The sequence below is a fragment of the Saimiri boliviensis genome, chromosome 12, assembly GCF_048565385.1.
Source record: "Saimiri boliviensis isolate mSaiBol1 chromosome 12, mSaiBol1.pri, whole genome shotgun sequence".
In the NCBI taxonomy this organism is placed as follows: Eukaryota; Metazoa; Chordata; class Mammalia; order Primates; family Cebidae; genus Saimiri; species Saimiri boliviensis.
Genome location: NC_133460.1, coordinates 16,607,926 through 16,622,500, shown reverse-complemented (window position 1 = coordinate 16,622,500; position 14,575 = coordinate 16,607,926). Strand labels below are relative to the sequence as shown.

Below are 14,575 nucleotides of genomic sequence, written 5' to 3'. Positions count from 1 at the left end.
ATTTTTTTAATAAAATCAAAAATATATTCTAAGATGTGGGGAACGTTCCCGTGTGAGACCCCCAAAAGGGGTGGGTCTCACTATACAGTGAGCTTGACCCCAAACACAGTTTCCTGCTGGAGGCAGTCGAGCTATGGGAAAGAAGGAACTGAAAGATGGATGATCAGTTTCTACTATTAACCACGATGACATTTGGGCCTAAACTATGCGGTTCTGCTAGACTGAGTGACTCCATACCAGCAACCAGTTTCTGCTTTTAACTTTTATGACTCTTTCTTTAAGAATAGCTTTACTTGCATGACTGCCTTGTACCCTAGATAATGGTTTAACGACTTAGCTTGTGACTTTCTGATATTATCTGAACAGAGACCCCTTCTGGAAAAATAGATAAAAGTGACCACCTGGTCACTTTTATGAACTGTGATTATGATCATAAACCCCCTGCACAACAAAATGTACTTGTGACTTTTTGATTTTGTAACTTTCTGTCCCCTTTTATTGTTCTTCACATACTGTGAGGATGATGTCATTTACTTTTGAGACCCTGGACAAGAATAAACTTGCTGTTTAGGCAGTGCCTTCTCAGCCCTCCAGACCCCGCTTTCTGTCTCTCTTTATTTCTGTGCACTCTCTCTTCCAGGCATTGGGACCCTCTTGCAGGTCGAGAGATCCCCGGCAAACGTGCCGTCCCTACTGCTCCCAACACTAAGAATGTTAGGCAAAAATACTTACAGCTTGGGATAAAATTTCCAATGATCGGCTGAGTACAGTAGCTCACGCCACTAATTCCAGCACTTTGGGAGGCCGAGACAGGCAGATCACCTGAGGTCAGGAGTTCGAGACCAGCCTGGCCAACGTGGTGAAACCCCATCTCTACTAAAAATACAAAAATTAGCTGGTTGTGGTGGCACATGCCTGTAGTCCCAGCTACCCAAGAGGCTGAGGCAGGAGAATCATTTGAACACAGGAGACGGAGGTTGCAGTGGGCTGAGATTGTACCACTGCACTCCAGCCTGGGTCGCAGAGCATGACTTAGTCTCAAAAAAAATTTTCCAATGATTACAACCGATTAGTACTTTAACAATTTCTTGCTGGGCACAGTGGCTCATACATGTAATCCCAGCACTTTGGGAGACAGAGGTGGGTGGATCACAAGATCAGGCATTCAAGACTAGCCTGGCCAACATGGTAAAACCCTATCTCTACTAAAAATGCAAAAATTAGCTAGGCGTGGTGACATGTGCCTGTAATCCCAGCTACTCTGGAGGCTGAGCCAAGAGAACTGCTTGAACCCGGGAGGCAGAGGTTGCAGTGAGCTGAGATTGTGCCACTGCACTCCAGCCTGGGTGACAAAGCAAGACTCCTGTCTTGGTAAAAAATTCTCTCAAATCACTTAGGCAAAGGTGAAGGTGATGTACTCAGTAAAGCTGTGTTATTGACTCAAAAGTGACTCTATAGCTACTCAGGAGGATGAAGCAGGAAGGTAGCCTGAGGCCAGGAGTTCAGTATCAGCCTGGGCAACACAGTGAGACCCTATCTCTTAAAAAACAGAAAAATTAGCTGGCCATGGTGAAGTACACCTGTAGTTCCAGTTACTCAGGAGGCTGAGGCAAGAGGATTGCGTGAGCCCAGGAGTTTGAGGCTATAGTGAGCTATGATTGCCCCACTGCACTCGCCTGGTTGACAGAGTGGCAGTGGCTCACACCTGTAATCCCAGAACTTTGGGAGGCTAGGGCAGGTGGATCACTTGAGGTCAGCAGTTCAAGATCAACCTGAGAGACCCTCTCACCAACATGGTGAGACCCTGTCTCTACTAAAAATACAAAAATTAGCTGGGTGTGGTAGTGGGCACCTGTAATCCTAGTTATTTGGGAGGCTGAGGCAGGAGAATCTCTTGAACCTGGGAGGCAGAAGTTGCAGTAAGCCAAGATCATGCCACTGCACGCCAGCCTGGGTGACAGAGTGAGGCTCTGCCTCAAAAAAAAGTGACTCTAGTGATAATGCAGCACTGCCATGAAGGATGCATGAGAGAATGAAAAAGAATAAGAGTATTCCTAAATTAGGATATTTTAATAGGTTTCATATTATTTTAGTAAGTACGTAAAAATAAAGTATTACAAATAGCACAAAAAGTATACTGCATATTAGTGTAGTAAGTTAACTGAACTGAAATTTACACTTACTGGGCAAATCCTACTGATTAAATATCCTAGTTGTACAATAATTAGTTCTTGCTTCTGAAAGTTATCTTGAAATAATGGGAAACAATAATATGCCAAGCCGAATGTATACAAATAAGTATTTATTGCCATTTGAAAGTTTATGTACACCTTTAAAAGCACATGTGCAAATGTGAGGAATTACAAAAATCAACCTAAAGCCCTTTTTCTCAAAGTAAACATAAATGTAGATCCAAGATCAATGGTGCCACCTTCATCAGAATAAAAAATAAAAATAAGTCTATCTGGACATATACAAGTAATTATTTTAAATGTCATTCAGATAGTCTCCTTTATATTTAAAACTCCAAAAAATACTGAGGCCAAATATATCCAGAAAATTGTGTTTCTGCTTTACCCTAACTTATGAGTAGTCATATACAAATATATTTCCATCTTTTTGTCCAGCCAACAAATGAGAGTCTGTACCTGACCATTTCACAAAAGACCAGTTTTGGTCAGAGATAGGTGGGAGGAGGGCAGTGCAGTGACCAAGAAGTAAATCCCAAATGGCAATTGTTCCAGAAGTCAAGATTGCTGCTGCACAATGATCTTTCACATCACCTTCCAGGAACCTGGGAGCATACAAACAAGAAATAATTCAGATAACATATCCAAAAAATAAATTAAAAAACAAAAGGCCAAAACCATGTTCCCCAAACCAGCAACAGGAACAAAAATCCCTGTAATCATGAATGCCTGCATTTGCAGTCTTAGAGGTCTACTGGCTACTGTGTTACAGTTTTGGACAGAATCACATCTCCAGTTCCTGCCAGTCTCTCCGATGCATTTTGTACCACTTGAAGGCTGGCTCACAGTGGCCTTCCTTCCACCCTCCATCACTCTGGCCAAACTCAGTCCCAACTCAGTGTCACTGGTCTTGCCATTCTCTGTTCCTGGCAGGCTCTTGCCCCAGCTCTTAGTGTGGCTGAGTTCTTGTCATCATTCAGGCCTGTTAGGTCCATAGAAAGGTCACACCTAATCTGCTATCTGAAGCAGTGCACACAATACTGTAGTCTGTTCCATCTCTATGACATATCTGTTTTTATCTTCATTGCACTTTTCATTACTTGAGATTATCCTGTTTCCATATTCAGTGAGTATCTCCCCCATACATGATGCCATCCATGAAGCAGAAACCTACCTGGTTGTCTTTTCAATTTAGACAAGGGCTCTGCAGTCAGCTACCTGGGTTTAAATTCTAACTCTACAGTATAAGAGCTGTGCAACCCTGGGCAAGTTATTTAACTTTATCAGTACAACAGGGATAATTTTAAGAGCACATACTTCACAGGACTGTTGTGAGGTTAAACGAAACAGTTCCTATAAAACACTTAGCATAGTGCCTGACACACAGGAGGTGCTCAATAAAAATTAGCCATTATTATTACTCACTGCTGTTATCACTGGTGCCTTGCAGAGTGCCTGGGGCATGGTCAGCTCTCAAAGAATATTATATGAATGAACAGCATGATACTTTTTATCCCTGGTTCCTACACAACTTTGTGTACCTAACTGCTAACTTATCTTTGGAAACTCCCTAAGGTTTTCTTTCATAGTCTCCCCCCAACCCTCTACTGCCAATTAAGGTGCCTGCCCTTCCCCTCTTGTGCTCTCAAACAGTGCAAGCTTCATGTATTGCACTTTGTGCACTGAACAATAGTCACTAGTTTTCAATGAAATTAGAAAGTGTTTTGCTTGTTTGTTTGTTTTTTGAGACAAAGTCTTGCTCTGTTGCCCAGGCTGGAGTGCAATGGTGAGATCTCAGCTCACTGCAGCCTCTGCCTCCTGGAATCAATCAATTTTCCTGACTCAGTTCCCCAGTAGTTGAGATTACAGGCACACATCACCGTACCGAGCTAAGTTTTGTATTTTTAATGGAGACAGGGTTTCACCATGTTGGCCAGGTTGGTTTCAAACTCATGACCTCAAGTGATCCATCTGCCTTGGCCTCCCAAAGTGCTGGGATTACAGGTATGAGCCACCACACCCAGCCAGAAACAGCAGTGTTTTGCTATGGTCTGAATGCTTGGGTCCCCGCAAAATTAATCTGTTGAAACCTAATCACCATGTGATATTATTAGGAGGTGAGGCCTTTGAGAAGTGACTGGTGGTCTTGTAAAAGAGGCCCCAGAGAGCCACCTTCTACCATGTGAAGACACAGTGAAAAGGTGCCATCTATGAACCAGGAAATGGGCCCTCACCAGACACTGAATCTGCCAGCACCTTGATCTTGGACTTCCCAGCCTACGTTATGGTAAGAAATAAACTTTGTTGTTTACAGGCTACCCAGTCTGTGGTAGTTTGTTGTGGCAGCCTGATAGGACTAAGATATGTTTCCTATAGGATTGGTACCAAATAGGCATTCAAGGATTCCTGAACAGATGAGTTTGAAAAGTCATAAAGGAAATGCTTCACCAAGCAGTTGTCTCTATCTTTAATCTCTAGGCCAAGGACTACAGTTCTCTCTTCAAATCCAAGAAAACGAGTTTTATATGAAAGCATATACTGCAGATGATAGTTCTGAGGTTCTTAGGTTCTTAAAAAAAAGAAGAAAATTAGCCAAGCATGGTCAAATGTGGGAGGATGGCTTGAACCTAGGAGGCAGACTTGCAGTGAACTGAGATAGTACCACTGTACCCTAGCCTGGGAAACAAGCAAGTGCCACAGCTATCCATAGGGATAATGTCTTTTAGAACATGCACTTATCAAATAAGCTTTGCATAAGGTCCAAAAAAACATGCATGGTGTCTGTCAAGGTCCCTTATCCTTGTGAGTTATTAAAGGATAACTGGGTCTGGTTTCAATCCTCGCTGCTAATTTCAAACTTTAATAAAATAAAGGCAGTTTTTAGGAATTACATGTTCAGATGTTGCCTGGTTGACCTAACAATATTAGCACTACTTCAAAGCTCTATACAGCTCAGAAAACTCTTGGGATGCCAATAACTATGTCACTGGCGTCAGTCAATAGATATTTTTTTTATTTTTAAGATGGAGTCTTGCTCTGTTGCTCAGGCTAGAGTGCAGTGGTGCAATCTTGGCTCACTGCAACCTCTGCCTCCCAGTTCAAGCGACCCCAGCCTCCTGAGTAGCTGGGATTACAGGTGCCTGCCACCGTGCCTGGTTAATTTTTGTATTTTTAGTAGAGACAGGGATTCACCATCTTGGCCAGGCTGGTCTTGAACTCCTGAGCTTGTGATCCGCCTGCCTTGGCCTCCCAAAGTACTGGGATTATAGGCATGGGCTACCACATCTGGCCAGATAAATATTTATCTATAGATAAATATAAACTGCCTGCATGATAGAGGCTCAGTCGAATTTCAAAGTAAAAATGTCTTCCTAAAGTATATTTAAAATTTCCTTAATTTAGATTTTAGGGAAAGAACATAAATTATGTTTTTTGATATAGAACATTCATTACTCTTTATATGAATTTTTTTTTTTTTTGAGACAGGGTCTTGCTCTGTTGCCAGGCTTGAGTGCAGTGCTTGATTTTAGCTCACTGCAACTTCTGCTTCCCAGGTTCAAGGCATTCTCCTACCTCAGCCTCCCAAATTGCTGGAACTACGGGTGCATACCAGCATGTTTGGCTAATTTTTTTTTTTTTTTTTTTTTTTTTTTAGTATAGACTGGATCTTGTTATGTTGTCCGAGTTGGTCTCAAACTCCTGGGCTCAAGCTCTCCTCCTATCTTGACCTCCCGGAGTGCTGGGATTACAGGCATGAGCCACAATGCCCTGCCAAAATATTTTCCTTAGAAGAAAAAAATGGGGCTTGAAAAAATACTATTAAAAACCTATCTAACCCCATACTAGTAGAGATCGGGATGCAGAGAATCTGGGGTTTGACTCAAGTCCACTAACCTTCAGCATACTTCTGAACATTCCTATTATGATCTATAGTATTTCATGTTTTCCATCTTTCTAAGTGACATAAAAATACCTAGTATTTGTGTTTGCACAATGACTTTCAGAATGTCCCACCCACTGAGTAGCAGTCATGGACACTTGCCTGCCAGCCTGCCCTTGAGGAAGACAGTACAGCATCACGCCCACACTCAGGGTCGTCTTAGGATTAATCGCAATCAGTTGAAACACAGGGCTTTCCAACGACTCACTCTCTTTGGTACAGGGATGACTCAGGACAAGAAACAGAAGCCCCTAATTCAGGAGAAAAATAAATATCCAAATAGACTATCAATAGTATCTTGGGAAAAAGAAAGATCTGGCAGAGACAAAAACCAAACAATTAAAGCAATGATCGATAGGCTCTAAAGTACCCAGGATCTAACCACTGGCTTCATTTTTTTCCTGATAGCTAGAAACTGTGAGATTATTACTGGACTGGACTTCTGGATTCTTCTTCAGAGACAGGGCCTTGCTACGTTGCCCAGGCTGTTGTTGAACTCCTGGTCTCAAGGTATCCTCCCACCTCAGCCTCCCAAAGTGTTGGGATTACAGAAGTCAGCTACTGCGCTCAGCCAACTTCTAGCTTTAGCTTCTCTTGCCTCAGGTTCCCAGTGTTTGTTGCAGCCACTCTTGCCAGGCATCAGTCTGATTCATCAGTTTCCTTCCCCTTAGATAATACTACATTTCATGCCATTCATTTGGGGAAATATTGTCAAAGAGAGAAAGAGGACATACATGTGCAGGGAATGCTCACATTAGAAATATTCATTTGTAAATTGGTTTTTGAAAATTAAGAATATGTTTTCTCATAAAAACAATATTGTAGGCAGGGCACAGTGGCTCACGCCTGTAATCTCAGCACTTTGGGAGGCTGAGGTGGGCGGACTGCCTGAGCTCAGGAGTTCACGACCAGCTTGGGCAACACATTGAATTATCATCTCTACTAAAATACGAAGAATTAGCCAGGCATGGCAGCATGCACCTGTAGTCCCAGCTACTTGGGAGGCTGAGGCAGAAGAATTGCTTGAATCCAGGAGGCGGAGGTTGCAGTGAGCCAAGATTGTGCCATTGCACTCCAGCCTGGGTGACAGAGTGAGACTCCATCTCAAAAAAAAGAAGCAAATCTTGTATGTGGTGCCTGGTTTCTTAGACCAGCCCACAATAGCCTATTTAAAACCCTGACACTACTACTCTCTATTAAGGTTAAGGGTGCCAAAAAAAAAGATACCAGCACCTATGGTTGTTTCTGTGGAAAAATGTGTTAAAGTTCTCTCCTGGCTTTAAAATTATAGGTTCTAATAATATTAGTGTGTATACATATATACATATATATACAGATATATGTTATAGGTGGAAAGTACTTTTCTTTAAATGTAAGATGGGGAAAATTAGCCAAGTGTGGTGGCACATGTCACATGTCTGTAATCCCAGATACCTGAGAGGCTGAGTGGGGAGGATTGAATTGTTTGGGGCCAGGAGTTTGAGACCAGCCCGGGAAACCTAGTAAGACCTTGTCTCAAAAAAAAAAAAAAAAAAAAAGTAGGGGACAAAATTAAACAAGAGGGCCATTTTAGAATTAGAAAGTAGTACTTTCTACTTTATAAATTTCTATAATGATTGAATTTTTTTTTTTTTTTGAGACAAAGTCCACTCTGTCACCAGGCTAGAGTGCGGTGGCGCAATCTCGGCTCACTGCTGCAGGGAATCACAACCTCCAATTCCTCCCTGGTTCAAGCTATTCTCTTGCCTCAGCCTCCCGAGTATGTGGGATTACAGGTACACACCACCACATCCAGCTAATTTTTGTATTTTTCTTAGAGATGGGGTTTCACCATGTTGGCCAGAATGGTCTCGATTTCCTGACTTAAGTGATCTGCCCACTTTGGCCTCCCAAAGTGCTAGGATTACAAGCATGAGCCACTGTGCCTGGCTGAATGATTGTATTAATGAAAATAATTTTTTTTTTTTTTTTTGAGATGAAGTCTCATTGTGTCGCCTAGGCTGGAGTGCAGTGGCCTGGTCTCGGCTCACTGCAACCTCCACCTCCCGGGTTCAAGCGATTCTCCCACCTCAGCCTCCTGAGTAGCTGGGATTACAGGTGTACACCACCACGTCTGGCTAATTTTTGTAGTTTTAGTAGAGATGGGCTTTCACCATGTTGGTCAGGCTGGTCTCGAACTCCTGACCTCGTGATCTGCCCGCCTTGGCCTCCAAAAGTGCTGAGATTACAGGCGTAAGCCACCATGCCCGGCAGAAAATAAAATATTTTTATATTTAGAAAACAACTGAGGTAACTCAGGAGGCTGAGGCAGTTTAGCTTGAGACCAGGAGCTCAAGACCAGCCTAGGCAATATAGTTGAAGACTTCATCCTGCAAGTTAGCTGGATGCTGTGGCTCATGCTGTGTAATCCCATCAACTTGGCAGGCTGAGTGTGGAGGATTGCTTGAGCCCAGGAAGTCAAGGTTATAGTGAGCTATGATCGAACCACTGCACTACAGCCTGAATGACAGAGTGAGACCCTATGTCTAAAAGGGAAAACAACTGATGATTTAAAAATGTTAAATGCTATCCAGTTAAGAAGAGGCTGACAAACTATGGCTGACCGGGTAAATCTAGCCCAACACTTTTTTTTTGAACAGGGTCTCACTGTCACCTACGCTGGAGTGCAGTGGCATAATCCGCTCACTGTGGCCTTCAATTCCTGGCCTCTGGCAATCCTCCCTCCTTGGCCTCCCAAAGCACTGGAATTACAGCTGTGAGCCACCATACCTGGCCCCAGTGCTTATTTTTCCATGGCCAATAAGCTAAAAATGTTTTCCAAATTTTGAAATGGCTGAAAATATTTCTGAAAACATCAGAATAACAACATTTTGTGACATGTGAAAATTAATATATGAACTTCAAGTTTCAGTCTCCATAAAGTTTTATTAAAACATAGCTACATCGATCCATTTATACACTGTCTATGGCTGATTTGGGGCCACAATGGCAGAGCTGGGTATAACAGAGATTGCAAAGCCAGCACAGCTGAAAATATTTGCTATCTGGTCCTATATGGAAAATGTTTGCATATCCCTGCACTAAACAGTGAAATAAATAATAAATTATTTTTGAAGATTGGCTTTATGGGGGACTTTTACTTACTATCTTATGCATAGCTATGTTAAATTTTTTAGTATCAGGTGGTTATTAATGTTGTAATATAAAAGGTATAACATATTTAAATGCTTAATAAGTAAATACTAGAGATGAATTCAACTGTCGGTCTATCTATCTTTTTTTTTTTTTTTGACATGGAGTTTTGCTCTTGTTGCATAGGCTGGAATGCAGTAGCACAATCTTGGCTCAAAGCAACCTCTGCCTCCTGGGTTCAAGCAATTCTTCTGCCTTAGCCTCCCTAGTAGCTGGGACTACGGGTGTGCATGACCACACCTGGCTAAAATTTTTGTATTTTTAGTAGAGACAGGGTTTCACCACATTGGCTGGTCTTGAAGTCCTGACCTTAGGTGATCTGCCTGCTTTGGCCTCTCAAAGTATTGGGATTACAGGTGTAAGCCACCACGCCTGGCCTACTAGTTATTTTTGAGACAGAGTCTCACTGTATCACCCAGGCTGGAGTACAGTGGTGCCATCATGGCTCACTGCAGCCTCAATCTTCTGGGCGCCAGTGATCTTTTCACTTCAGCTTCCTGAGAAGCTAGTATTACAGGCTGTGCCACACTTGGCCACAACTGTCTTAAAGGAAGAGAAAGGTCTGGCTCAAAATTATGTGATTGATTATCTAAGATCACACAACTTTTGGGTTCAATTCCACATATCCTACTAGGCTAGGGAAAGATTCAGTCTTTGTGTTCAAAGCCTCTGGGTGCTGATCCTCTCACTGTAATCACTGAAACCAGGCAAGTCTCTACACAAATGCTGAGCCTGCTGCTATTATCTCTGCTCACAGCTTCAACAGTAAATACTCAAGTAGTTATTCATTACTTCTAGACAACTACTTTTCCACTGTAACTACACTGAGTCAAGGCTTTTTGTTTTGAGACGGAGGCTCACTCTTGTTGCCTAGGCTAGAGTGCAGTGGCACACCCTTGGTTCACTGTAACCTCCACCTCCCGGGTTCAAGGGATTCTCCCTGTCTCAGCCTCCTTAGTAGCTGGGACTACAGGTGCCCGACACCATGCCCTGTATAATCATTATTCCTAAGGCTACTCAATCACTTAAGGCAATGTGGTTGGGAATCAAGTCTGATAACAGGCCTAATAGTTCTCAGTTCAAATCCACAGTTAAAAATAAACATTTGCCCTCAGGTCCTACAGCTAATTTTTGTATTTTTAGTAAAGACAGGGTTTCACCATGTTGGCCAGGCTGGTCTTGCACTCCTGACCTCAGGTGATCCACCCACCTCAGCCTCTCAAAGCGCTGGGATTACAGGTATGAGCCACCGTGCCCAGCCAAGATAGTCTCCCTAGAAGCTGGGACTACAGGTGCATGCCACCATGCCTTGCTAATTTTGTATTTTTTATAGACATGGGGTTTTGCCATGTTGCCCAGGCTAAGACTTTTTTTATTGATAGAAAATATTTTATATATTTATGAGGTACATGATTTTTTACGGGCACAGAGTATCAGAGAATATAATGATCAAGGCAGGGTATTTAGAGTACACATCACCTCAGGAGTCTATCATTTCTATGTATTGGGAACATTTTAAATCCTTTCCTCTAGCTACTTTGAAATATATAGTACATTGTTGCTAACTACAGTCATCCTACTCTCTTACTGAATATTTGAGCTTGTTTCTTCTTTCTTTTTTTTTTTTTTGAGATGGAGTCTTGCTCTGTCACCAGGCTGGAGTGCAGTGGCACGATCTTGGCTCACTGCAACTTCTGCCTCCCAGATTCAAGCAATTCCCCTGCCTCAGCCTCCCAAGTAGCTGGGACTACAGGCATGCACCACCACACACAGCTAATTTTTTGTATTTTAGTAGAGATGGGATTTCATCATGTTGGTCAGGATAGTCTCGATCTCCTGACCTCATGATCTGCCCACTCCAGCCTCCCAAAGTCCTGGGATTATAGGCGTAAGCCACCCTACCCAGCCTATTTCTTCTTTCTAACTGTATGTTTGTACCCACTAGCCAAAACTATTAGCACAACAGCTGAGTAACTGTATTTGTTTCTATATGAGACTAAAGCCTAAGAGTAAAGCATGTTGGCCAGGCACTGTGGCTCACGCCTGTAATCCCAGCACTTTGGGAGGTCGAGGCAGGCAGATCACCTGAGGTCAGGAGTTCGAGACCAGCCTGGCCAACATGGCAAAACCCCGTCTCTACAAAAAATACAAAAATTAGCTGGGGATGGTGGTGGGCACCTATAAAATTGATTGAACCTGGGAGGTGGAGGTTACAGTAAGCTGAGATAGTGCCATTGCACTCCAGCCTGGGCAACAAGAGCAAAACTCCATCTCAAAAAAAAAAAAAAAAAAAAGCATTTCTGGGATCATTAAATCATCTTTCCTAAAGCTATTCAATAACTTATGGCAATGTGGTTGGCAGTCAAGTCTGAAAACAGGCATAACAGTTCTCAGTTCAAATCCACAGCTAGATATAAATATTTGCCCTCAGGTCCTGCAGCCAGAAAATTTACCAACCAGTTGCTGTATCAACACTTATTTTCATCCATAATTTTCAAGAAAAAACAAACATTGCTATCCAATTTTGAAAAAAATAGGCAACAGGGAAGGTTTGTTCACTACTACTTCCTGACTTACCACTCTCACTTATTGGGACCAACAGTAACACACAAAGTAAACACAAAGTGGTCCTAGCCGATCTTTACTTACCGTTTCAGAATAGGCTTTGTGACAGACTGAAGCTTGGTAAGAATCATCAATGTGCATCTTTCTCAGGAGTTGACCAGTTTTTAAATTCCTTAGATAACAAAAGCAAATAAGCTGATCACATTCTTCCAACAAACCAGTTTTCAGGTAATATTTTCTTATTCATCATAGCATCTTTTAGGAGGGAACCAAGGAAAAAAACTAAGGGTTCCTTAGTTTTCTTATAGTTGTGTATTTAGGTAAAAGGACTGTGGGTTGCCGGGCGCGGTGGCTCAAGCCTGTAATCCCAGCACTTTGGGAGGCCGAGGCGGGTGGATCACGAGGTCAAGAGATCGAGACCATCCTGGTCAACATGGTGAAACCCCGTCTCTACAAAAAATACAAAAAATTAGCTGGGCATGGTGGTGCGTGCCTGTAATCCCAGCTACTCAGGAGGCTGAGGCAGGAGAATTGCCTGAACCCAGGAGGCGGAGGTTACGGTGAGCCGAGATCGCACCATTGTACTCCAGCCTGGGTAACAAGAGTAAAACTCCGTCTCAAAATATATATATATATTTTTTTAAAAAAGGAATTTTAACATTTACTGAATACCTTCTATGTGCCAGACAAATGTAGTAAGTACTTTTAAAATACAATCCTATTGACTTTTATTATTTTTGAGACAGAATCTTGCTCTGTCACCCAGGCTGGAGTGCAGTGGCACAATCTTGACTCACTGCAACCTCCGCCTCCTGGGTTCAAGTGATTCTCATGCCTCAGCCTCCTGATTAGCTGAGATTACAGGCACGTTCCACCATACCTGGCTAATTTTTGTATTTCTAGTAGAGATAAGGTTTGGCCATGTTGGCCAGGCTGGTCTCGAACTCCTGGCCTCAGGTGATCTGCCTGCCTCCGCCTCCCAAAGTGCTAGGATTACAGGTGTGAGCCACTGCACCTAGCCTTGATTTTTGTTGTTGTTGTTTTGTTGTTATCTGTCCTAGTAAACAATTAACCTGGCTGAACTCGATATCCAAATACTGAAATCGAAGTTCAGTTCTTTCAGTCTTACCTCAGCTGCCTGGAGTCTGACCTAAGCACATGTAGTTTAAAGGGTCAACCAGATATTTAGGCAAACATTATAACTAGAATTTAGGGTTCTTTTGTTTTGCTCTCCCCTTTTTGGGACTTTTCTCCCTCCCTTTCTAGCAGTTGTGATCACCCTGAAATCTGTCCTTTGGTCCTCTAAGCCAGTGGGACAGAAGATCTCACGTTAGGCTTTCTGTCACCCAGTGGGCAGAGTGGTTCTTGGCCTCTAACTTAAAGCCATAATAGGAACATTGCCTAGTGCCATTCCCTTCACCTAAAGGGAAAAACCCCTCCAGCATGTTTCTTCTTTTTCTTGCTCCCTGGTTCCTTTAGAAAGTTGTTTTTTGTTATATGAGAACAGGCTGAGGCTTCAGAACCTTGCCATGGCACTTGTGGGGTTTCCCCGCTACAGGATGGATAAATAAATATAAGAAAAAGAAAAAAGAAAAAAAGAAAAAAAGTTATTTTTTATATTTTGTTCAGAGTGTATAAGTTATTTGAAGGTAGAAAGTTGGTCTGACTCAACTTTCAGCTACTCAACCACTAACCAAAAGCAGAAAGAAGTGTACATCTTTGAAAATAGAATTCCATTTAAACAGTCTACTCAGACTAATCTTTTTTGGTATGTTTCAATTAATATGATGTTGTTGCTAAGACAAGTATATAGTATCTGACAGTTAAAGCACAATCAGACTGGGCACAGTGGCTCACACCTGTAATCCTAGCAATTTGGGATGCCAAGGTGGGCAGATCACTTGAGACCAGGAGTTTGAGACCAACCTAGCCAATATGGCGAAACCCCGTTTCTACTAAAAAATACAAAACTTAGCCGGGCATGGCGGCTCTCTCTTGTAATCCCAGCATTTTGGGAGAATGAGGTGGGTGGATTGCTTGAGGCCGGGAGTTCAAGACCAACATGGTGAAACCCTATCTCTACTAAAAAATACAAAAATTAGCTGGGTGTGGTTGCATACGCCTGTAGTCCCAGCTACTAGGGAGGCTGAGGCAGGAGAATTACTTGAACCCAGGAGGCAGGGGTTGTGACGAGCCGAGATCATGCCCTGTACTTCCTGCCTGGGTGATAGGAGGAGACTCTGCCTCAAAAAAACAACAAAGACAACAATAGCAACAAAAAAACCACCATCATGTTTATACATACTCTCTTATTTAATCTTCACAACAACCATGTAAAATTAGAGGTATATCTTCACACTATAGATAAGGAAACTGAGGACTTATCAGTTTTGGAAGGAAAGCTTACCAAATAACAATGTTGTTCATAATAGTAGTACCAAGCAGAGCTTCTTGCGTCCCTTGGACCTCAGCAAAAGTTAGAATAGTCTCCTCAGGGGGCATCAAAAATTGGTTTTCTTTGCTTCTGCAATTAAAACAGTATTAAAAGTAAGTACTTTGCGCTAAAGCAGTTTCTATGTAGCCCTTCTCCACATTTTTGAACTATGCGTAATATAAATTAACCTGGTATCAGGAAAAAAAAATCAAACCCAGAAAATGTGTATACTAAACTTTCCACAATGAACATATA

The 14,575-nt window shown here is 42.4% G+C and overlaps 1 protein-coding gene across 1 annotated transcript in view; it reads right to left on the bottom strand.

Moving 5' to 3' along the window:
* Positions 1-2,285: 2,285 nt before the first annotated feature.
* PALB2 (partner and localizer of BRCA2) overlaps positions 2,286-14,575 on the bottom strand; it is a 33,824-nt gene continuing 21,534 nt past the window's right edge. The window contains exons 10-13 of the mRNA XM_003930191.4: positions 14,294-14,410; positions 11,971-12,058; positions 6,232-6,380; positions 2,286-2,794 (exon numbers count right to left, since the gene is read on the bottom strand). Coding sequence (XP_003930240.3) covers positions 2,584-2,794; positions 6,232-6,380; positions 11,971-12,058; positions 14,294-14,410 — 565 coding nt within the window. The 3' untranslated portion in view covers positions 2,286-2,583. The remainder of the gene's footprint in view (positions 2,795-6,231; positions 6,381-11,970; positions 12,059-14,293; positions 14,411-14,575) is intronic.